General features: G+C 41.9%; 1 protein-coding gene across 1 annotated transcript in view; it reads right to left on the minus strand.

The window, feature by feature from the left end:
• LMBRD1 (LMBR1 domain containing 1) overlaps window positions 1-22,776 on the minus strand; it is a 262,882-nt gene that overhangs the window by 215,749 nt on the left and 24,357 nt on the right. Inside the window, 1 exon segment of the mRNA XM_030195170.1 lies at window positions 3,320-3,383. Coding sequence (XP_030051030.1) covers window positions 3,320-3,383 — 64 coding nt within the window.

Here is a 22,776-nt window from a genome sequence, read left to right on the forward strand (position 1 = left end):
CCTTCTTATCTGTTCCCTTCTCCGCTACTGCCAACTCCAGACTTCGTGCCTTCTGTCTTGCTGCGCCCTATGCCTGGAATAGACTTCCTGAGCCCCTAGGTCTTGCCCCATCCTTGACCATCTTTAAATCTAGATTGAAAGCCCACCTCTTTAACATTGCTTTTGACTCGTAACCACTTGTATCCACTTGCCTCCACCTACCCTCCTCTCCTCTTTCCTCTACACATTGATTTGTTTGCTTTATTTTTTGTCTACTAGATTGTAAGCTCTTTGAGCAGGGACTGTCTTTCTTCTATGTTTGTGCAGCGCTGCGTACGCTTTGTAGCGCTATAGAAATGCTAAATAGTAGTAGTAGTAGTAGGTTAAGATTTTGAAGATGAAAATAGACCAGAAAATTTTGAACAAAATGAATATTATTACAGATGATTAATATCAAGATTGTTGTTTTCCCAGAGTTCTGGGTATGACTCCTAAAATGTTTTCCTCTGAATTTATTCAAAAGGAGTGAAGCCTGTGAAACTGGGATTACCTTAATCAGTGGGAATTGGATTAGATACTCAAGTGTTTGTATTGTTAAATAAGTTCTGGTTTTAAAAGATAAAAATGAAATCAGTTGTATTATTTCCACTAATATGGACAATAAGTATGTTTCCAACTAAATAAATTGACTATACACCCTTTTGGGTTTGAAGAAGCCAACCAGACAATCAATGTGGAATAATGATTCAAATAAATAATAACTGGGGATAATCAGGTTAATACCACGTTTTCTTTGTTTACTGTTATTTAATTGATCTCCTTGTCTTGTTTCACTCTCCCCATTTTGTGGTCTAAGGAAGAGTATAGAATTACCTGATTGAAATAATTCTTGTATTATTTTGTCTGTATTTCTGTCAAGTTATTTTAGTGCTTATAAAATTAAATTGTTATAAATAAAGCTTAAAAAAACAAAACTCATTTGTTATATGCCCACAAATTTGATCATATTTCCCTTTTGTTGCAAAAGCTGCACTGGTTATCCATTGAACAACGCATTAAATATAAAAACTCCTCAATCTTACTTTCTCTGCTTTTAGGCGTGGATCCATACCTTACACTCTGGCTAAATCTCTTTGGTCTTTGAATGATCACCGCCTTGTTCCTCCCAGTCCCAAAGTAGCACAGCTCGAGCTCACACATCACCATGCTTTTTTTCTTTATGGCCTCTCACTATCTGAATTCTCTCCCTCTATTTGTTCTGAATCCTCTTAAGAATTTTAAAGTAACTTTAAAAACCTGGTTACTCAATGAAGCTTTTCATTTGAATATCTAGTTATCGAAGATGCTTGTATTTGGTTCATCATCTGCTCCTTCCTCTTACTACTTTGTCCCACCCTCCATCCTAGCTATCCCCCCCCCCCCCCCCCCCCCCCCCCAATTTGCTGGTTTCCCTTAGACCTTTGTCTGACTGCTTAGTTTAGCACATAAGCACTGCCATGCTGGGAAAAGGCCAAAGGTCCATCAAGCCCAGCACTCTGTCTCCGACAGCAGCCAATCCAGGCCCCAAGAACCTGGCAAAACCCCAAAATGTAATAATGATCAATGGACTTTTCCTTCAGGAATCTGTCCAGACCCCCTTTGAACTCAGCAAGTCCAGCTGCCGTCACTACCTTCTCCAGCAATGAGTTCCAGAGTCTAACTGCATGCTGAGTTAAGAAAAACTTTCTCCGATTTGTTTTAAACCTACCACATTCTAATTTCATCTTGTGTCCCCTGGTTCTATTATTGTTAGAAAGTTTAAACAAACGCTTCACATCTGTCCGCTCTACCCCACTCATTTTGTAAACCTCTATCATATCACCCCTCAGCCGCCTTTTCTCCAGGCTACAGAGTCCTAGCTATCTTAACCTCTCCTCATAGGGTAGTCGTCCCATCCCTTTTATCATTTTTGTCGCCTTTCTCTGCACCTTCTCCAATTCCTTTATATCTTTTTTGAGATGAGGCGACCAGAACTGAACACAATACTCCAGGTGCGGTCGCACCATGGAGCGATATAACGGCATTATAACATCCTCATGCTTGTTTTCCATTCCTTTTCTAATAATACTCAACATCCTGTTCGCCTTCTTAGCCGCCGCTGCACACTGAGCTGAAGATTTCAATGTCCTATCCACGATGTCTCCCAGATCCCTTTCTTGGTCTGTAACTCCTAAAGTGGAACCTTGCCTAACATAGCTGTAATTCGGTTTCCTCCTTCCCACATGCATCACTTTGCACTTGTCAACGTTGAACTTCATCTGCCATTTGGACGCCCAATCCCCCAGTCTCATGAGGTCTTCTTGTACTCTTTCACACTCCTCCTGCGACGAGACGACCCTGGATAACTTTGTGTCATCTGTGAATTTAATTACCTCGTTACTCCCATCTCAAGGTCGTTTATAAATATGTTAAAAAGCAGCGGTCCCAGCACAGACCCCTGAGGGTCCCCACTAACTACCCTTCTCCATCGAGAATAATGACCATTGAACCCTACTCTCTGCTTCTTATCAAGTCAATGTAGTGCCTTTCCTCTTTTTAAGCTTACCATTTTTAGATTTGTAAAGAGCCCAGATCTGCCAGTCAGCTAGGGCAGTATAGAAAGTTTTAATAAACAAAACATATCAAGTGTGGAATAAACAAACATCAATACTGGTGGAAAGCCAAACCTCCACCTAAGAGACCAAGCTCAGAGGAGGGGCAAATGCAATCAAGGTGAACCTTACATCATTCAGTCCCCCTCCTCTTTACCTTTCCCTTGCCTCCCCCGGAGTTGACCAATAGCAACCTACTTTGTCCCAAGGAAAAGGTACCAACTACAACTATTATCCAAGGTGCTATGTTCCCCAAACATCTGTCCTGCTCACATTGCCAGTAGTTTGTTGTTCAACATAAGAACAGTAATGATGTATGGCTTCAATGATATAGCTGTGCAGATACCCTTCAGTTCTAAAGAAAACGCAGCTAATACAGGAGTGCTGAGAGGAGTACTACTTATATCTAATTTATCCTATTAACCAGACTATGGTTCTCAGAGCAAGCATTCCCAAACCTCCTGTTTTTATCTCCTGGCACATCTGAACTCTTATATTTCACACATTAATAGAAACTTCCTTTAATACAAGTGTATATATCAGATACAAAATACTTTCAATATTTTATGTCTATTGTCTAATCAGTATATTAATATATACTATGCAAGCTTAAAACAAAGAAATCAAATACAAAAAAAGCTGAAAACTAAATAAAGACTTAAACGTATGAATATATGCTGTTTTTGCATACATAAAAACTGAGTACTCACTGTAATAGCCGTACAACACAGTGTTCTCAATGCTTAGCCTTGTATCATTATTTTCAGCCCATTCCTGTTATAATCAAAATTTAAAAACACAAGATAAGACATTTATTCAACATTTCCTTTTGCGACATTACTTTCAAAGCAATTTTTTTAACACATTATACCATGGACACAGGAGTTCAAACCTCAAGTGCTCCATCAGGCCAGATTCTCAGGATAGCCCTAATGAATAGATATATATAAAGAGAGAGAGAGAATGCATCTGATTTATCTCATGCATATTCATTATATCAATAATTTTGCAGACCCTATATTATATATATACAGTATATATATATATATATATATATATATATATATATATATATATATATATATATATTCAACTAACTTTTGTTATCAAAACTTAATAACATTTCCATGATATTTTATACATTGCTCAATCACATACATATATAACCATATAAAATTCAGCTTATCTCCTAAAATATATATTGATTTCTACAATAGAGAATATCAATTCATCTACATTTCCAGTGGCACTTGTTTTCCTCAAAGTTGTTAAAGATTTAAATGACTCGTCACAACCCCTGACTTGGGTATGGATCCTTTTTGCAAATATACAAAACACCAAATCTCCTGCCATCAGAAATACAAACTCCTCACCCGTTACTACATGACTTTATATTCCTAAATAGTTGTTCTATGTGTCTCTCACAATGTGGCTTACAAGCTAGGTGTGATTAACTATCTCAAGTCGGAATTCATGCGGCCTCAACACTGGCCATGTTTCGCTAAATGCTTCCTCAAGAGACCACCCTACAACATAACATACAATATATGATACAGTATTCTCAATATTCAATCACTGTAATATACTCACAAAGCATAATACTACAATAGAATATCAACAGCGCCATACCTGTTTGAGGCTCCACCAAACCATCATGGCGCCCATGCCCAATAAACAATCACACATGTGCAATAAAACTGCTAAAATACACATATAGAACAGTATCACGTAATGCATGGAGTTCACTCCCTAACCATTAGATACCAATAAACTCCAATCTATTTCTTTGTTTAATCCTTTTGGGGCAACCTTGTCTCAAGTATAAATTAATTTCTGCTCAGGGGTTGTGACTAAATATTTAACGACTTTGAGGAAAACAAGCGCCGCTGGAAACATAGATGAACTGATATTTTCACAATGGACTTACGAGATAAGTGAAGTTTTATATGTTTATGTATGAATGTGATTGAGGAATATACAAAATATCATGGAAAAGTTTAAAAGAAAACTTTTAATAATAAAAGTTAGTTGAATATATATAAAATGTAGGGTCTGCAAAATTAGTGATATAATAATATATACTTGTAGGCAACTGAAGTGTTTGAAACCCAGTTTAAGTGTATGGGATGTCCACGCTGATATCTATAAAGCAGGAGTGCTCCCCAGGTGCTTCTGATCAAGCAGCACCATTACATAAAATGGAGCACATGCCCCCTAATGGTACATCAGAACATGCCTCTATGAATCATGCTGCTCTATCTGTAAAGGGCCAAGGATGCAGGAAGGGGTTACCAGGATATACTTTGATTTTTTCTTCCTGAATGGGGTGAGGTTTAGTGGCAGCCAGACCAACTTAATTTTGGTAACCAGAGTAACATTAGCCCATCAGGGAGTGCTATTATTGGTAATCACAGGGAGAGGGGAAAGTTCTTCTAGATGACACTTGTCAGTCCGACTAAACACACAACAGAGCATTTAGAGATTTATATACAAAGAAGAAAGTATACAACTCTCTCTCAAGCACAATCTTTAGGGATATCCTGAAAACCTGATCCACTGGTAGTCCAAGGGCTGAAATGAATACCGCTATCCTACACACTTGAATCCCATCAAAAATATGATTCATCTACTGAAATGATTGAAAACAAAAATGGATATTTCAGAAATCAAACTGACTCTCAACATGTTCTTGGCACTCTATCAGTTTACATAAGTACTTTAATAACCTAGTTTTATATGATCCCTTTTTAAAGTTCTGTTCTTGGCAGCATAAAAGTACAGTATTTTAATTTTAATTTTCTCCATCTCAGGAATTTTACCTCACTTTATTAGTTTATATCTATTGCTAAATATAGTGAGGGCACTTTCAAAAACAAATTACCAGTAACCAGAGATTGTTTTCAAGGCTGACGATGCAGAGGAACTGAAAAAAATCTCGGTGAACCTGGAAGAACACAACTATGAAATTACAGATCTGATATTATTAATTTGTAAACTATCATTAAATCGTCAGCAGTACATGAAGATTGGATGGCGGCCAATGTAAAGCCTATTTTTAAAAAGGGATCCAGGGGTGATCTGGGAAATTGCAGACTGGTAAGCCGGGCAAAATAGTAGAAACTAATATAAAGAATAAAATCATTGAACACAGACATACATGGTTAATGGGACAGAGTCAGCTTGGATTCAGCCAAGGGAAGTCTTGCCTCACCAATCTGCTCCATTTCTTTGGATATATGAATAAACATGTGGATAAAGGTGAGCCGGTTGATGTAGTATGTTAAACACTTTCTCAACATCTAAATAAAATCCCTCGTGAGGAACTCCTGAGAAAAATTAAAACCTCATAGGATGAGAGGCAATGTTCTGTTGTGGATTAGAAATTGGTTGATGGATAGAAAACAGAGGGAAACGTTAAATGGCCAATTCCATTTGTGGAGAAGGGTGAATAGTGGAGTGCCCTGGGGATCTGTACGGGGACAGTGTTATTTAACATATTTATTAATGATCTGGAAATGGGAACGACAAATGAGGTAATTAAATTTGCAGACAACAAAAAGAGGGGCAATGACATCAATAGAAATCAAACAAAATAAAACATGGAAAAGAAAATAAGATGATACTTTTTTTATTGGACATAACTTAATACATTTCTTGATTAGCTTTCGAAGGTTGCCCTTCTTCATCAGATCGGAAATAAGCAAATGTGGTAGATGACAGTGAAACATCAAAGCATTTCATTGACAGTCTAACAGGGAAGGGGTGGGTAGGAGGTATGCATGGGAACATCAAAGCATTTCAGTGATAGTCTAACAGGATGGGGGTGGATAGGTAAGGGGAGGGTGATAAACAGAGAAATACAACTTTATGATTTATAATGGGCCAGAAAACCCAGATCCTTGTTAAGTCCTGTCTGTTGGGTGTCAAAATATTCAATCATTCTGACTTCAAAGGTCTTACGTTCCTGTATTGTTTTAAAGTTACCTTTCAGGATTCTTACTATGAAATCACTGGTACAGTGTTCTGGTTTCGTAAAGTGCTGGGTGGGAACCTGGCTGGCACCGGCATTCTTCATGTGATGTCTATGTAAATTAAATCTTGTCTTTAGCATCTGGCTTGTATCTCCAATATAGCATCCTTCGTTACACTGAATGATATATACCACACTGGAAGATGAGCATGTGAAAGATTCCTTTATGTTGAATATTTTTCCTTTGTGAATGACATAAAGGAATCTTTCACATGCTCATCTTCCAATGTGGTATATATTATTCAGTGTAAAAAATGTAACGAAGGATGCTATATTGGAGAAACAAGCCAGATGCTAAAGACAAGATTTAAATTTAGATAGACACCACATGAAGAATGCCAGTGCCAGCTTATCCAACTCCTCTAGGTACTCAGGATGGTCCAAGTGAGCCTTGCCCTGCCTCATGTCAGTGGTATGCCCACGCCCTGGAGGGCACTAACCTACAGCCCTACCCTCTGACTCCGGGAAAGGTTCTTCTCCCAATGTCAAGGATGATGCAGCATGGGTCATCATCAATGACAACACCTGTTGAGGTGTCTGCATCAAAGACTGCTCCATAGGCCAAGCCTAGGCCTCACGAAGGAACTGAGGCTGCGCTGCAACTGGCACAAGTGCCCTCAATGCCCGAGTGAAATGCAGCTGGAATATCTGTGCCAGCTCCTCCCTGAACATGGCCTGGTACTGTTCACTGAGAGGTGGCATTGGCAAAGGATGGGGAACTGGGTCAGATACAGCCTGGAAAGGAGTCTGTCTCATACCAGAAGCCTAACTGCCCATAGACTGGCGCATTGGACCTCCAATAAAGAAAGGGCGCGAACCTCCTAGTGCCGTTTCTCAGGGACCAGTGACTCCAATGCCCTGGCACTGCAAGCACCGTTCTTTGATAAGGACTGATGCTGATGTTTCCTAAGCTTCCCTTGATGGACAGCATCGGGATCCCTTGATGCCAAAGAGGATGACATCAAACCCGTATGCGTCCTCGTGTTGGATCTGACACTGACCGGTCCTGGGGTCTGCCCTGGCCCTACCATCAGTGCTCAATGTCGAGGAAGACTTCCTCGATGTCAGTGCACTATAGAGGTAGAAGGTAGTCTGGGCAGCTATTAATGTCAATGCTTCCGGTGCTGATGTCAATGGACCGGCCTTAGAGCAGCCAAATAGTTTCTCCTGCTGGACCAGACGTGCCTTCTGTGTCCTCAACTGCATTTTTAAAAAGACAGAAGAAGAATCAGGCTTGTGGTTAGGCCCTAAGCACCAGATGCACTGAGTGTGCGGGTCCATGGCAGAAATCACCCGATTGGGCGCACCTTTTGAAATCACTGGGGGTGTTCTTCGACACTGAGAAAAGGATAGTTGCCAAATTAAACTGCTCAATTTTGAAGGGCAGAAAAATGGGCAAGATCAAAAATGAGTCTGGTACTCACTACTACTACTACTACTACTATTTAGCATTTCTATAGCGCTACAAGGTGTACGCAGTGCTGCACAAACATAGAAGAAAGACAGTCCCTGCTCAAAGAGCGTACAATCTAATAGGCTTGAGTAAGCCTAAAGAGCCGCAAAAAAATTTTTTTTTAAACTTGAAGGGCCAAAAAAAAACCTAAGAAAATAAGAAGGAAGGCAAAAACAAGGAAAATACTGAGGAGAAACCAAAATAAGTGCTAAACCCACACGGGAAGGCACTTGGAACTTTGAAGAAAATACACGCTGAGTAGACTGCAAAAAGCGTCTTCCCAGCTCGCAGAAAAGAAGAAACTGAGGTACCTGCACTCACACTTCGGGCAGGAAGGCACCTGCACAGTGGAACACTGACTGAACTCTCCTACAGTTATGCACTCTAGGCAGCATCCACACCGGGCTCCATTAGACGACATTACCAACATATGAGAATACACTGGGCCCTCTTGTCCTTGGAGAAAAGCTAATTTCCATAGGAAAGCGCTGACTTGTGTATAGGGCATTGAAAACTACCATACAGGAGTAATTATTACATTAAAAAAATGTTTAAAAACTTTAGTATACTGTGCAGAGAGAGTCCAGCAGATTTTCAAAACAAAAGTATGTGAATACTTCCAATTTTAAAATTACTCCAGTAAACTTATGCATTTTGTTATACCTTTTATCATACAAAACTTTTCTGAGGTATTTTACACGCAATTTTCCAAAAATACGTAAGGATTTGAATTTGTGTGACTAACCCTGCCTATAGGAATGCCTATACACAGTTTGGGTATGTACAGGCATATGCAATTTTGTGCATTTATCAGACATACAGTTCTATAAAGCACCTATTTCCCTGCATAAAGCACCGCTTTACATGCAGAAATGTCTTTTAAAATTAAACTGTAGGCATATAAGCTATTTTTCCAGAATAAGGATGCAGATCACAGTATCATAACTGAATATCAACACAGTTTGTGGAACATTGCTACAGAGAAAATTATATTTGGATCATAAATTTAAAAGTTCAGATTTTTTTACAATATAACTCCTAATGGAATTCTGAACTGCTGCACATAACAGAACTTGTGTACAGAATTCTGTACAGGGACCAAAGAGGCAGCTGGTAATTCCACTGGTGTCCTCCTCCCCCACACATAAACCTCCTGAGTTTGGGCTCTAATTCCTTGTCAGCTGTTAAATGTGCAATTTTGTATACTGTTTCAAGTAGTTCTATTATTAGGTTTCAATTTACTATTTTCAAGTTTACCTCCTTTAGACTCCCTTTTACTAAGGTGCACTCAACGTTTTTAGCGCACGCTAAAATTGGGCATGTCGATGAATTCCTATGGGCATCTCTAACATTTAGCAAGCGCCCAAATTTAGCACACACTAAAAACGTAAGTACGCCTTAGTAAAAGACCCCCTTATTGTAGTTATGTTTATACTTGGTTATTTTACTATGTTTATGCTGTTAAAAAATTGTAAGTTTTATGTTAAACTGTACCTGCTGTACATCGTCTCGGCTTCTCTTCCTGTTTTCCGACTTCACATGCTGCAAAGAAGCCACCTTTGTGCTGAGACAGTGTTTCATTGCAAGGGAGCCATGCTTTGCAGCTGATACTCCTTCATGCACCCCTCATCTGAGTTAAGAAGCAGCACTTCCCTTCCAGTTTGTGACGAGCCCATGTTTATATGTATGAAAGTTTGGACCTGGGAACCCACTTTTCCAGCGAGAGAATCATTTTTTGATTTGAGACCATGCTCTCATGCATTATTTTTTTTTATTTTGAGACTATGGTTCTATGCAAGGGAACCATAATGTTTTCTGTGCATCATTTGAGGGGTTCACATTGTTTTACATGTTATCCAATTTTTCACTTATTCAACATGGGCCGGTCCCATTGTCGGATTCTATGCAGAATTCCACTATTCCTCCAAAATTACAATATTTATCTCTTGTTACATTTTGTGCAGGACTTTGGATAATGAAAAAAAAATTACTATCAAATGCATGAATAATAGGGCTGCTCATTTAACGCGTTTTAACCCGATTAACGAGTTAACATTTTTAAGTTGTGCTAATAATTTTAATGCGATTAATCACGTCATGATGCTCTCTCGTATCACTGCCCCCTTCCCTCCCCAGTGCTCCTGTTGCTTGTTCTCTCCTACACTCCGTCGTACACCTGCAGCCTTTTCTCTCCTGCCACCCTGCTCTCTGGCTTCTTATCCTGCCTGCCACACTTCAAACTTGCCTTGTACATACGGCGGCATTAAGCGAATGCTACATACCTGTAGAAGGTATTCTCCGAGGACAGCAGGCTGATTGTTCTCACTGATGGGTGACGTCCACGGCAGCCCCTCCAATCGGAAACTTCACTAGCAAAGTCCTTTGCTAGCCCTCGCGCGCCCGCACGCACCGCGCATGCGCGGCCGTCTTCCCGCCCGAAACCGGCTCGAGCCGGCCAGTCCAGTATGTAGCAAGACAATACACTTCAAGGGAAGACACAACTCCAAAGGGGAGGCGGGCGGGTTTGTGAGAACAATCAGCCTGCTGTCCTCGGAGAATACCTTCTACAGGTATGTAGCATTCGCTTTCTCCGAGGACAAGCAGGCTGCTTGTTCTCACTGATGGGGTATCCCTAGCCCCCAGGCTCACTCAAAACAACAACATTGGTCAATTGGGCCTCGCAACGGCGAGGACATAACTGAGATTGACCTAAAAAATTTACCAACTAACTGAGAGTGTAGCCTGGAACAGAACAAACAGGGCCCTCGGGGGGTGGAGTTGGATCCTAAAGCCCAAACAGGTTCTGAAGAACTGACTGCCCGAACCGACTGTCGCGTCGGGTATCCTGCTGCAGGCAGTAATGAGATGTGAATGTGTGGACAGATGACCACGTCGCAGCTTTGCAAATTTCTTCAATGGAGGCTGACTTCAAGTGGGCTACCGACGCAGCCATGGCTCTAACATTATGAGCCGTGACATGACCCTCAAGAGCCAGCCCCGCCTGGGCGTAAGTGAAGGAAATGCAATCTGCTAGCCAATTGGATATGGTGCGTTTCCCTACAGCCACTCCCCTCCTATTGGGATCAAAAGAAACAAACAATTGGGCGGACTGTCTGTGGGGCTGTGTCCGCTCCAGGTAGAAGGCCAATGCTCTCTTGCAGTCCAAAGTGTGCAGCTGACGTTCAGCAGGGCAGGAATGAGGACGGGGAAAAAATGTTGGCAAGACAATTGACTGGTTCAGATGGAACTCCGACACGACCTTTGGCAGAAACTTAGGGTGAGTGCGGAGGACTACTCTGTTGTGATGAAATTTGGTGTAAGGGGCCTGGGCTACCAGGGCCTGAAGCTCACTGACCCTACGAGCCGAAGTAACTGCCACCAAGAAAATGACCTTCCAGGTCAAGTATTTCGGATGGCAGGAATTCAGTGGCTCGAAAGGAGGTTTCATCAGCTGGGTGAGAACGACATTGAGATCCCATGACACTGTAGGAGGCTTGACAGGGGGCTTTGACAAAAGCAAACCTCTCATGAAGCGAACAACTAAAGGCTGTCCTGAGATCGGCTTGCCTTCCACTTGGTAATGGTATGCACTGATTGCACTAAGGTGAACCCTTACGGAGTTAGTCTTAAGACCAGACTCAGACAAGTGCAGAAGGTATTCAAGCAGGGTCTGTGTAGGACAAGAGCGAGGATCTAGGGCCTTGCTGTCACACCAGACGGCAAACCTCCTCCAATGAAAGAAGTAACTTCTCTTGGTGGAGTCTTTTCTGGAAGCAAGCAAGATACGGGAGACACCCTCTGGCAGACCCAAAGAGGCAAAATCTACGCCCTCAACATCCAGGCCGTGAGAGCCAGAGACTGGAGGTTGGGATGCAGAAGGGCCCCTTCGTCCTGCGTGATGAGGGTCGGAAAACACTCCAATCTCCACGGTTCTTCGGAGGATAACTCCAGAAGAAGAGGGAACCAGATCTGACGCGGCCAAAAAGGAGCGATCAGAATCATGGTGCCTCGGTCTTGCTTGAGTTTCAACAAAGTCTTCCCCACCAGAGGGATGGGAGGATAAGCATACAGCAGTCCCTCCCCCCAATCCAGGAGGAAGGCATCCGACGCCAGTCTGCCGTGGGCCTGAAGTCTGGAACAGAACTGAGGGACCTTGTGGTTTACTTGAGATGCGAAGAGATCCACCAGGGGGGTGCCCCACGCCTGGAAGATCTGTCGCACCACACTGGAATTGAGCGACCACTCGTGAGGTTGCATAATCCTGCTCAACCTGTCGGCCAGACTGTTGTTTACGCCTGCCAGATATGTGGCTTGGAGCACCATGCCTTGACGGCGAGCCCAGAGCCACATGCTGACGGCTTCCTGACACAGGGGGAGAGATCCGGTGCCCCCCTGCTTGTTGACATAGTACATGGCAACCTGATTGTCTGTCTGAATTTGGATAATTTGGTGGGACAGCCGATCTCTGAAAGCCTTCAGAGCGTTCCAGATCGCTCGCAACTCCAGAAGATTGATCTGTAGATCGCTTTCTTGGAGGGACCACCTTCCTTGGGTGTGAAGCCCATCGACATGAGCTCCCCATCCCAGGAGAGACGCATCCGTGGTCAGCACTTTTTGTGGCTGAGGAATTTGGAAGGGACGTCCCAGAGTCAAATTGGAGCAAATCGTCCACCAATACAGGGATTCGAGAAAACTCGTGGACAGGTGGATCACGTCCTCTAGTCCCCCAGCGGCCTGATACCACTGGGAGGCTAGGGTCCATTGAGCAGATCTCATGTGAAGGCGGGCCATGGGAGTCACATGAACTGTGGAGGCCATGTGGCCCAACAATCTCAACATCTGCCGAGCTGTGATCTGCTGGGACGCTCGCACCCGCGAGACGAGGGACAACAAGTTGTTGGCCCTCGCCTCTGGGAGATAGGCGCGAGCCGTCCGAGAATCCAGCAGGGCTCCGATGAATTCGAGTTTCTGCACTGGGAGAAGATGGGACTTTGGGTAATTTATCACAAACCCCAGTAGCTCCAGGAGGCGAATAGTCATCTGCATGGACTGCAGGGCTCCTGCCTCGGATGTGTTCTTCACCAGCCAATCGTCGAGATATGGGAACACGTGCACCCCCAGCCTGCGAAGCGCCGCTGCTACCACAGCTAGGCACTTTGTGAACACCCTGGGCGCGGAGGCGAGCCCAAAGGGTAGCACACAGTACTGGAAGTGGCGTGTGCCCAGCTGAAATCGCAGATACTGTCTGTGAGCTGGCAGTATCGGGATGTGTGTGTAGGCATCCTTCAAGTCCAGAGAGCATAGCCAATCGTTTTGCTGAATCATGGGGAGAAGGGTGCCCAGGGAAAGCATCCTGAACTTTTCTTTTACGAGATATTTGTTCAGGGCCCTTAGGTCTAGGATGGGACGCATCCCCCCTGTTTTCTTTTCCACCAGGAAGTACCTGGAATAGAATCCCAGCCCTTCTTGCCCGGATGGCACGGGCTCGACCGCATTGGCGCTGAGAAGGGCGGAGAGTTCCTCTGCAAGTACCTGCTTGTGCTGGAAGCTGTAGGACTGAGCTCCCGGAGGACAATTTGGAGGTTTTGAGGCCAAATTGAGGGTGTATCCTTGCCGGACTATTTGGAGAACCCACTGATCGGAGGTTATGCTCTGCTGGAGCCAGTCAAAAGCTCGCCCCTTGCTTTTGCTGGGGAGCCGCGGGGCCTTGCTGAGTCGCACGCTGCTGACGAGAGCGAGCGCGCTGGGGCTTAGCCTGGGCCGCAGGCTGTCGGGAAGGAGGATTGTACCTACGCTTGCCAGAAGTATAGGGAACAGTCTTCCTTCCCCCGAAAAATCGTCTACCTGTAGAGGTAGAAGCTGAAGGCTGCCGGTGGGCGAACTTGTCGAATGCGGTGTCCCGCTGGTGGAGAGCGAAATTTGAAGCACCAAAATTTAGAGGGAGAAAAATCTCGACCGAGGCCAAAAAGAGGCCTACCCCGACGACGAAAGAAAACTTACCGGGGCAAAAAGCTGGAAGTACGGGGAGGATTTACACGAAACCCGGCGGGGGGTTTCCGGAGCACTTCCCGACAAAGAGAAAACTTTCCCGAAGGAAAAAAACACGCTCAAAATAAATTGGACGCGCGAGGTCGACTTTCCGGGGCTCGACACGGCGAAAACACGACCGTACCGAGTGCGGACAAAAGAAGACTGGCCGGCTCGAGCCGGTTTCGGGCGGGAAGACGGCCGCGCATGCGCGGTGCGCGCAGGCGCGCGAGGGCTAGCAAAGGACTTTGCTAGTGAAGTTTCCGATTGGAGGGGCTGCCGTGGACGTCACCCATCAGTGAGAACAAGCAGCCTGCTTGTCCTCGGAGAAAGCATGCGATGCTCCACTCCTCTCTGTAACCACAGCCCTCCCACTCTAGCGTCTTGACTTCTCTGATGAAACTTCCTATTTCCTATAGCAGGACACTAGAGGTGGAGTGCTCTGGATACAAAGAGGAGCGAACCAGAATGTGGTTAATGCCACCATATGTACAAGGCAAGTTTGGAGGGCCACGTGTGGTGGGTGGGATAAGATGCCAGAGAGCACGGTGGCAGCAGAGAAAATGCTGCCAGTGTGCAGCAAACAGGAGAGCGCAATCTGCAGGAGCATAGGAAGGGAGGGGGACAACAATAGGAAAGAAAACTATAAGCAGGAGCGAGAAAGAGTCTGAGAGAGTCATGGGGTGGTAGGAAAGAAAAGAAAAGGCTGTTTGTGGGGGAGGTAGGAGAGAATGCAGGGCAGATGGAGATAAAAAGCTGCAGGAGCTCCCGGGGCAGGAGAAATGAGATGATGCCTATAGAGGGGAAGGCAAGAGAAGAGGGTGCCCATAGAAAAGAAGGGAAGAGAAGAGAGATTGATGAGATGGTGCCCATAGAGAGGAAGGGAAAGACAGAAGAGAGGTGATGGTGCCTACAGCGTGAGAGGAGAGATCGGAGGAAACGGTGCCCATGGAAGGGAGAGGAGGACAGACAGACAAAAGGAGAGATGAGATGGTGCCCATAGATGAAGGGGAAGGAAAGGGATAGAAACAAGACAGATATACGGAGGAAGAAAAATGGCAGAAAGTTGAATGTGAAAGATGTTATAGGGAAAGAAGTGAAAAAGAGAGGACAGAAAAAAAATAGTGAGGAAAGAGGAGGCCCTGAAAATAGAGTTCAGAGCACAGACAGATGAACAGAACCAGAGACATGGAATAAGATGATTAGAAAAATAAAATCATAGGACAACAAAAGAGAAATTATTTTATTTTCAGTTTAGTAACTCAAGTACAATATGTCAGTTTTAAGAATTTACATCTGCAGTCTATATTTTGCACTATAAAGGTGAAAATGTGAGGACACTATGCAATTAAAAATCATAATCGCAATTAATCATCCACTTAACATTTTTTATTGAACAGCCTTAATGAATAATAAATTATAATGTAATACATAAGCGCTATATATAATTCATTCATTAGACCCAAGCGATTTAGTTTCATTTGTCCCTAGCGGACTCACAATCTATGTAGTACATTGTACTTCTGTGGTACCTAGGGCAACGGAGGGTTAACTTGAGCGGTATAGGGACTCTATACTGCTCAAGTTAAGTGGTTTGCTTTTATTATTGAGTTCACTTAAAACATGGCATGTAATGGCACATAAAAAAAAAAAAAGAAACATGCTATGACTGGAGGCCAGTGGACAATATAAAACTTCTGTCTGATGATCCTTAAGACAATCTATTGAGCACATTAAAAATATTTTAGTCTGTATAAATACAGTAGATAGTACAGGGTTTGAGATTAATGTTCATGATACATGTTTACGTGATTGATGTTTCCCCATATATTAGAGTCTTCCCTTGGTTTTGTGGTGAGTTTCCATAATGAAGCATGAGTGACCGATTCTTAAAACAATAACAAGTAACCTTTCTATTAAAGGGATAACAAAACCTGCAATGAGCATGCTCACCTGGCTGGACAATTACTTCAAAAAATTTAATATTTATTTTTAAATGTGAAAAGAAACATGCTTGTCACATCAGCGCTTGTTTCCATATGCCTGCATACAAGCCATTACTATTCAAAATTTCCTAGATTATATTAACAATTAAAAATAAGTCAACAGGACATAAGATACCAAAGCAGCTCAACATATCTTCTTGCTGACTTGGTAACAGGTATCCATTCAGCTGTTATTCAAGAAGCAAGAAAGAGAGGCTGCCAGGACTTTTTTCAAGTGCTACATATATTCCAGAAACTATCATCTAGAACTCACAGCTGCCAAAAACAACCCAACTGTGGCACCAGCAGCTAACTCTCTTGCTTGTAAAATGATGAAGGGCAAAAAAAGGACAGACAGCAACATGAGAAGCACGAGTATCAGCAGGAAACAAAATCAAGATGCTATTTTAATTCTATGGATGTGCCAGTTTTTTTTTCACAATAACTAAATTATTATACAACTGCGCTACATAACAATGAAAGAATTTCTCTTCTAAGGAATTTTGCAGTTATCCCCACCTTCAATGATTCTTGCTAAGACTCACCTCTAACCTTAATGTTTTTATGTATCCCAAAATGTTATCCTGGGTTTGTTCACCTTATAGTCCTTTCAAGAACACTCATGAGCAAAGTTCTTTTTCTCATTTCCTACAGCTGGACTTACTGCTTCTCCACCTTTTTATCCTGAGTCTCTCTCAGCCTCTAAATGAGTTTTTGTTTCCCTGTAAAATACTTACTCATTTCATTTGATTAGCCATGTTGCTCTTCTGTAAACAGAACTTATTAAGGCACCTAAGTGTGTGATGTCATCTGACCGTACCAGGTGAGCACTGTTTGCTCAGAGTTCAGAACGTTAGTGTAAAGCTAACAGGCAGGTGATAGATTTCCCTGTTCTACTCCTAACAGCCCTTTAAAATTACCACCGGAACAGCATGACACATTATCAACCTTTTTGAGTCTAAAAATCAGCCTAGCTGAAGTGTTCTGAAAAAGCTATAACTTATTTAGATGGAAGACCCAAATACAGCACATTACAATAATCTAAATGTGACGCTTCCAGCATCTGCACCAACTTAGCAAAGGAAGTATGATCAAGATATATCATCAACCGTAGTTGTCTTAATTTTAAAAATGTCCTTTGTCATAGCAGATTTATTTGTGGTTCTAAGGATAATGATGTATCAAGGATTACCTCCAAAACTTGAGACTTATTCTCAATAATAAACGAACTACCTAATGAAAGCACAACAGAGTTGGGAACAGCAATTCCAAAATTGTTAAACCATAGAATTTATTTTATTGCTATTTAACTTTAATCTATTGCTCACAGTCCAAGAATGGACCCTCTCCATTCTAGGTCCTTGATAGTACCAATAAGTTGTCCAATACCAGAAATAACATAAAAAGGTCATTGCCATGTGAAAGATGCAACTCATCTGTCTTGAGTATTGCTTGTGCATTTTGATACATAAGTACATAAGTATTGCCATACTGGGAAAGACCAAAGGTCCATCAAGCCCAGCATCCTGTTTCCAAAAGTGGCCAATCCAGATCACAAATACCTGGCAAGATCCCAAAAAGTACAAAACATTTTATACTGCTTATCCCAGAAATAGTGGATTTTCCCCAAGTCCATTTAATAACGGTCTATGGACTTTTCCTTCAGGAAGCCGTCCAAACCTTTTTAAAACTCCACTAAGCTAACCGCCTTTACCACATTCTCTGGCAACGAATTCCAGAGTTTAATTACACGTTGAGTGAAGAAACATTTTCTCAGATTCGTTTTAAATTTACTACATTGTAGCTTCATCGCATGCCCCCTAGTCCCAGTATTTTTGGAAAGCGTGGACGCGTAACATCTACTTGTTCAACTCCACTCATTATTTTATAGACCTCTATCATATCTCCCCTCAGCCGCCTTTTCTCCAAGCTGAAGAGTCCTAGCCACTTTAGCCCTTCCTAATAGGGAAGTCGTCCCATCCCCTTTATCATTTTCGTCACCCTTCTCTGCACCTTTTCTAATTCCACTATATCTTTTTTGACATACTGCGACCAGAATTGAACACAGTATTCGAGGTGCGGTCGCACCATGGAGCGATACAAAGGCATTATAACATCCTCATTTTTGTTTCCCATTCCTTTCCTAATAATACCTAACATTCTATTTGCTTTCTTAGCCGCAGCAGCACACTGAGCAGAAGGTTTCAACGTATCATCAACGACGACACCTAGATCCCTTTCTTGGTCCGTGACTCCTAATGTGGATCCTTGCATGACGTAGCTATAATTCAGGTTCCTCTTTCCCACATGCATCACCTAGCACTTGCTCACATTAAACGTCATCTGCCATTTAGATGCCCAGTCTCCCAGTCTTGTAAGGTCGTCTTGTAATTTAACAACTTTGAATAACTTTGTGTCATCAGCAAATGTAATTACCTCACTAGTTACTCCCATCTCTAGGTCATTTATAAATACATTAAAAAGCAGTGGTGCCAGCACAGAGCGCTGGGGAACCCCACTAACTACCCTTCTCCATTGAGAATACTGACCATTTAACCCTACTCTCTGTTTTCTATCTTTTAACCAGTTTTTAATCCACAATAGAACACTACCTCCTATCCCATGACTCTACAATTTCCTCTGGAGTCTTTAATGAGGTACTTTGTCAAATGCCTTCTGAAAATCCAGATACTATACCACCCTCTGTTTTTTACTGCAGATTTTTTTTCTCTCTATTATAGAGTTTTCACTCTGCAGGTTTTTCGGAGGTGGTGGGTGGCCTGTAATGAAAGCCATTATAGGTGTGTCCATTGAGTTGGTACCCTTGGCTTGTGAGGCCTTCATTTAGAATTACACAAGAAGTAACCTTTTTTTATATGCACAAGCAATATAAAGAATAATTTAGAGCAAATCCTTATAAGTTTCATAGTATGCTACTTACAACATCAACACAATACGTAATAAAACATTTCCATAAAATGAACGTACTGCCAAAAGTTTTATATCTATTTCAGCCTCTACCCATTCTGATTCCTTTATCCATCCTTAAATGCTAGCAGCGGCTCTTATTTACCTTCCTTTGGGGTAATCAGAGATCGAGAATTTATAGGACTACCCTGTCTCGCAGAAAGGGGTTGGGTGGTCTGACAGTTCCTGATTTATATACCTATTATGTAGCTGCACAAATCTGGCATATTTGGGATTGACAGCCTTCATTGACAGTTAAATTATACATGCAAATAGAACAGGCCTATGCAGTGGATAATTTGATATATCATCTACCCTGGATAAGTAGCCCCACTCAAGGTAGAGGGTTTACTAGCAATCCATATCTTAGTCAGGTTTTATCCATCTGGCATATACAGTTATCTGAAGTTTGGGATAAACAGTGGACATCATGGTTGACATTTAGCAGTTCCATATCTGGTGGAATCTCTGCACAGCAACAGGTTGGTTTCAAGGGCTAGGTGCAAAATCAGATGCCACAGTGTTTATCAACTGTTTGATAACCAGACCTGGAAATCTTATAGTCAATTGCAGACAGAGTTTAATTTAACACCATTAGACTTTTACCATCACCTGCAAATTCGGCATGGATTATCAACTGCCTCCTCTAAACAAACATTTACAAGGGTCTGGCATCCTCTAGAGCAGCTTTGGCATAATCACCATATTTCCAATTTCAGCCCTATATAGAATCTTACAGCCGTCAGAATTTGTGAAGCTTAAATATATGGTTGCCTGGGAGTAGGAGTTCCAAATGATTTGGGTCCAATCTGATTGGGAGAGTATTTTACATAATAATTATAACATGTCTATTTCTACTATAACTATAAGGTCTGGATGCACTAGTATCTTACTCCCTCCCGCCTTCATGACATGTGTAGCATTTTCTTGAAACTATGTTGGAGACAACTTGGAGTGCCTGAGACTTGTATGCATATGTGGAGACAGTGCACTGTTATTTCTCCAATTTGGCTAGTGGTTAAATGTGAACTGATCCTTTACTCCAGAATTGTGACTTTTAAATGTTTACATTCCTTGTATGACTGTTGTCTCGCAGAGGATACTAAATTATTATCCTACTGCTGCGAGACTGCTCGGGTGGAAATCCGCCCAAAGCCCTGCTTTAATAGGCTGGAGAAACACGATATTTAGTACTGATGGAAAAGCTGACAGCCATTCAGCATAAGGCGCAGTTCTTCATTTGCTCCTGGACTTCTCTGCAACAATATTTGGACTCGTGTTGTTATACGCAATTTACTTCCCCAATCCAGTATGTGATTTATAAATATGGGGGGAGGATGAGTTAAGCAAGAAAATGTGGTATGATGTTAGGTTAGCAGTACGCTTAGTATTCTTGAATGTTAGTATGTTGTTGGTATTCTCTTATATGATGTTTGATTATATTCTTCTTGCAGGTACCAAAACATTTAATAAACATTTACATTGAATGAAAAAAAAATAACAAGAAAAACTGGATGACAAAGTTAAAATCAAGCCTGTCACTTTTGGAATAGATGTTAGAATGATTTGCGGGTAAGGAGTAGCCTAGTGGTTAGTGCAGCAGACTTTGATCCTGGGGAATTGGGTTCGATTCCCACTGCAGCTCCTTGTGACTGTGGGCAAGTCACTTAGCCTTCCATTGCCCCAGGTACAAAATAAGTACCTGTATATATGTAAACCGCTTTGAATGTAGTTGCAAAATACCACAGAAAGGCGGTATATCAAGTCCCATTTCCCTTTCCCTAAATGCAACAAATAATTTAATACCTGCAGTAAACCAGTAAAGTAGAGCCTGATATATAAAGGAGAACAATAACACGGGACAGGCAAACAATGAGAATGTGCTGCCTTCAATAGCAATGAACAAAATTAATCTACAGTGATAGGCTGAAAAGAGTCCCGAATTTGATCAACAGGAGATTGTTGAGAAACCAATGAATTTTCACCCAACATTATAGGGGAGGCAGACTGCACGTCTCAAATTTGACTGAAGCTGGGTCAACTTATTCAGAAAAAAAAAAATGTTTTTTTGCAAGTTCCTGAGCAGTCAGAGAAGAAGTTTGAGGCATATCCTTTGTTGATCGTAAAATTGTTAATTCTTTTTACCAAGGAAAAAAATGTTTTAGGACTGAGGTTCTCAGATCCAAGTAACATATAGTAAAATTGTCTAACAATATCAGTCTTCTTTTTATATAGTTTAAAATGTGATTTCCAAAAAACCTATTAGCTGGGTCTTTGGAGAGGGGGCAGGGTGTTCCCTTTTTTGTTAAAGTAATCCAGAAGGTTAGATTTCTCTTCTGGCAAATGGACTGGTGCGTTTTTTTTGTTTGTTTGTTTGTTTGTTTTTTTTGGGGGGGGGGGTTGTGCTCCTGAGGAACTCCACCACTCACCTTTCTTTCCCCTGAATGAGTGTCAATTACCACTACCCTCTGTCATCTGTCAGTTTTTAATCCATTTGATAAACGTATTTATTATCCTCCTATGAAGAACAATATCAAAAGTTTTGCTGAAGTCCAAGTACACCACATCCAGCATGTGCTCTTTGTCTAGTTCCCCAGTCAAAGAACTCAGATTAGTTTCACATGATCTGCTTTGAACTTGCAACCCCACTGGACTGGAAAAAGCCCATTCTTCTCCTCCACCAGTGTCTCCATTATTTTTCCAACCACCAAAGTGAAGATTACCGGCTTGGACTTTCCCACTTTTTCTTTCTTACCACTTGGGACAGCTACCTTTTCCCCAATTACATGGGACCTATCCCATTACCAAGAATCTGTTAAACAAATCCTTATGGGACCTACTAGAACTTCTCCCAGCTCCCTCAATATCCCAGAATGTATTCATCTCCAAACAAATTCACAATGGGGGTAGTAGGTTTTGAGTGTGTTTTGGGGGGCTCAGCAGACAAGATAAGGGAACAATGATAAGATGTGTACCTGGGAGCATTTTATTAAGTCCACTGCAGTGCCCTCTAGTGTACCCTATTGCTGTCCTGGGATGTCAGGGGGACCAGTCTACTAAAAATCGTGGCTCCTCCTATATCTCAATGGCTTGACTTTGTGCGTTTTGCACTTGGACTTTTTTTTTTTTTTTTTTTTTCTAAAATGGACCAAAAAAGAAAACATCCAAAAAACAAAACCTTGTTCAAAACAATATTTTCGGAAATTAAAGATAAGACATTTTTCTTTTTTGAAAATGACCTTCTTTCCTATTTAGATTTTGCACGTTTATTGCAAAATGTCCAAAGTTGGACTTAGCCGTCATACCAAAAATGCCGCTCCAAGTATCATATACCATCTTTGTGCTCGCAAATAAAGGGGTCCTTTACAAAGGTGCACTAGCATTTTTAGCGCATGCTATAAATAAAATCACATGCTAAAAGTTAGAGATGCCCATATATTTCTATGGGCGTCTCTAGCGTTTAGTGTGCGATAAAATTGCTAGCACGCCTTTATAAAATACCCCCAAAGTGATCTAATGCATTATTTTTTGTTATTTTCAAAAATGCATTTCTTATAACTTAACATAGTAACATAGTAGGTGACGGCAGAAAAAGACCTATACGGTCCATCCAGTCTGCCCAACAAGATAAACTCATATGCCCTACTGTATATTTGGTTTTTATAATATATAAATATTCAAACATATCTGATTCACACTGAAGTG

This window comes from Microcaecilia unicolor, chromosome 3 (assembly GCF_901765095.1).
Source record: "Microcaecilia unicolor chromosome 3, aMicUni1.1, whole genome shotgun sequence".
Taxonomy (NCBI): Eukaryota; Metazoa; Chordata; class Amphibia; order Gymnophiona; family Siphonopidae; genus Microcaecilia; species Microcaecilia unicolor.